The 3,500-nt window shown below is 40.6% G+C and overlaps 1 protein-coding gene across 1 annotated transcript; it reads left to right on the forward strand.

The window, feature by feature from the left end:
• Positions 1-244: 244 nt before the first annotated feature.
• LOC135500164 (uncharacterized) lies at positions 245-1,705 on the forward strand. The gene has a single exon (XM_064791410.1). The coding sequence runs from the start codon at positions 245-247 to the stop codon at positions 1,703-1,705; it is 1,461 nt and encodes a 486-aa protein (XP_064647480.1).
• The last annotated feature ends 1,795 nt before the right edge of the window (positions 1,706-3,500 follow it).

A 3,500-nucleotide genomic window follows, 5' to 3' on the forward strand; every position in this document is an offset into this window, starting at 1 on the left:
TTCCCCACATGATGATGATTTTGATGACAATGACATTTCGCATGAAACAACTAATACCATACCATTGAAAGGCAAGATGAGAAACATTCGGCGAAGATGAAAGGGTGCCATTATCAGATATTATCTTGACAAAAAAGATGACCAAGAAACTATGCGCAGCTTGTTACTATTATTCATTCCATTCAGAGATGAAAACTCCGAGGTGCACAATAATCCACAGCATTCACTCGATTCACTCTTCAAGATGCATTATTCAGCCATTCAAAACATGCGTCAACAATTTGAACCAAACCGCGAATTGCTCATCAAAATAACTGCTGCTATGGAACAGTATTCAGCAGACAATGACGACAATGACATTGATGGTGCAAACGATAGTTCCCCTCAAGATGAAACCACATCGAAAAAAGATATTAACGATTTCATAAAATCAGCTCACAACAAAAAACCGGAAGACTACAATGTAAAAACAAGGCAGGCTGTCTGTGAAAATATACAAAAATTAAATGTTGAACAACGACGTATATTTGATGACGTCATGGAACGATTGTCAGACTCAACCCACAAACCCTTCTATTTATATATTGGAGGACGTGCTGGAACAGGCAAAACATTTCTCATGAAAGTAATTATCGATGGAGCAAAGCTACTGCTGATGAAATCGGGTGACGATTTAAATAAAGAATCCGTACTAGTGATGTCTCCCACTGCTACAGCTGCACGACTAATAGGTGGTCACACCATTGAAAGTGCCATGGGCATGTACAGAAATGATGACACTGAGGTCATTGACACATTTTCAACAAATGCTACCCTGGCATCGCGACACAGCCAAGTGCAACTTCTCTGCATTGATGAAGTTTCCATGTTGGGGTGTCGCAAATTTCATAATATTCACCTTCAATGCAAAGCTATATTTGGACGACATTCAAAACCGTTTGGAAATATGCCATTGATATGCACAGGAGACTTCTTCCAACTGCCACCAGTTGGAGACTGCTGGATATTTAAGGACTTCACTCGCAATAGTGGTATAAGTTTTCCAGCCCAAAATAAGTGGAAAGCATATTTCAAAACCTACAATCTAGAACAAAAGATGCGTTCCATTGGTGATGCAGCCTTCTCTGATTTGTGCGATCGCATTGGCTTAGGACCGGCTCATCTCACCGACGATGATGTAACCTTTCTTGAAAACCGTGTCCAATCATGCCCTGATGAAGACAACAATGATAAATTCAAGACAGGTAACCTGGCCATTATCGTCATCAACAACAAAATACGTGAACAAATAAACGCAACGAAACTCGTCACTACCATTAACAGCCCATCAACAGTGTTTGATGCTGAAGACAAGGCAGCAAATGTTGATCGCTTTGATAAATGGACATTGCTGGACCAACCATACACCAAAACTGGCCATTTACCAAACCGACTCGAAGTAAAGCTGGAATGCCCAGTAATGTTGACTGTCAACCTCAACAAAATGGATGGCCTGACAAATGGTGTCAGAGGATATGTTGTTCACATTGATGAAGAATGTAATATCATCTGGGTGAAATTCCCACCAGATGTTGGGAAACGTTCTATATCATGTGCCAAGATTAAATATGGCATCAACCACCAAAACGGATGTGTCCCTATAACCCAAATGCGAACAACTTTCAAGTTCAAAAACCAGAGCATGCATCACAATGTCAAGATTTAGCGGAAACAATTTCCTCTTGTTCTAGCATTTGCAATCACAAGTCACAAGGCACAAGGTTTGACACTCGACCAGGTTATTGTGCACTTCAATAACGACAAGGCTTCATCTACCAGACCAGCACCTCCAGGAAGTTTCTACGTTGCCGTTACGCGCGTCAAAACTGCACAAAATCTGTACCTCTCGTCCTTTAACAAAACACAAATGATTGTCACTGATAAGTCCATAGGAAAAGAACTCTTTGATCAAGTTACAAAGAGACGACATCCTCTCTGCAAGTTTTATTTACACAACAATATCTTCGATAACCAAAGTACTAATCCAACAGATGAAATCAAAGTGGTCTACCTGAATATTAATGGCCTGTTGCATGCTAATCACATCAGTGATCTCAATGCTGATTACAACTTGAAAAATGCAGACATTATATGTTTATCAGAGACCAAATTATCATCCAAGATCCCTACACCAGCAATTAGTATTCCAAATTTCAACGTTGTCTCACGTTTTGATTTCTCTGACAACTCAATGGGGATGCTAATCCTTCAGAAAATGGACAGCTCATCAAAATGCCACATTCTGACTGAGGAAAACAACATGCAGCACCGATCACAAATTATCAGATGCCAGCTTCAATCGTCGTCAATATTATTCCTGTATCTTCACCCTGCCCATGTTACTAATGGCTTGAAGCACATGGAAAACCAAGTGGCCCCCACAGACATTCTCATGGGAGATTTTAACATTAATAGCAACTCTCCAGATGGACTGAAGAGATTCAATACCTTCTGTGACACCCATTCAAAGTCCATTGCACTCACTGCCTGCACACGTGATGAATCCCAATTGGATCATATACTTCTCCTAACATCATTCCTTTATCTGAACTATACAGCGGCATTTAAAAACATGTATTCTGACCATGCAGCTGTTTCACTTCGATTCGCCACTAATGCCACTTCTGTGAAACCATTCATTACCACTGATTGAACTGATCTGAATCGTCATTTTCCATGTACAGAATTTTACTCATTCTGCCATTCATCTCTACAATTGCCACTGTGTACAATTACAGCTAAGGGTCAATCGGGTAGCCATTATAACGACAGCCACGTGTACTACAGTTGACCATATATTTCTAAAAAAACCATCCGATTCATTTTTCAGCCAGCCATCAGTGGACGGATATATTCAAAATGTGTCCCCCTTAAAAACAGCGGCAAGCGGAAGGGCCTACTTTGATGCGACGTTACAAACTGACCCAGGAAATTATCAACGAGTCGTCTGCTTCAGCCCTGAGAAACGAGGGGTATTTCAAACAGCAGAAGACAGAGCAACACCTATTCGAATCAAAAATTCAACATTCGCTTCAAAGGGCAGACCTGCTCACCTCTGTTACGAAGGATGTATTTTTGAAGAGTGTAAACCCTACCTTTCTTGAATGTAGCACAAATTCATGAGCAGCCTGACTACTACCCCATTTCGGAGATAAAGAAAATGACAACACCAACACCAGTGAGTGTCAGAGTAAAAGTAATAGAATTTCTAGGTGAAGAAAGCTTCAACTCGAAATACAACACAAAAAAATCTATGACCAAAAAGAACTACTCAGTGGCAGACGAAACAGCAACCATCCGATTGTCAACATGGGAAACCAACAACAATATTTTACAACTGGATCAGTCATACAGTATCCAGGGAGCAAAATATGACCTTTTCCAAGGTGGCGGTGTAAACACATCTGCAACCACTGTGTTCCAACAGATAGATGATATTGGCAAAGTTTTGCAAACGGCAG

The sequence above is a fragment of the Lineus longissimus genome, chromosome 16 (genome assembly GCF_910592395.1).
Source record: "Lineus longissimus chromosome 16, tnLinLong1.2, whole genome shotgun sequence".
NCBI classification, from domain to species: Eukaryota; Metazoa; Nemertea; class Pilidiophora; order Heteronemertea; family Lineidae; genus Lineus; species Lineus longissimus.

What these genes read in the sequence shown, in the direction of transcription:
- LOC135500164 (XM_064791410.1), top strand. Translation starts at nt 245, where the DNA reads ATGCATTATTCAGCCATTCAAAACATGCGTCAACAATTTGAACCAAAC.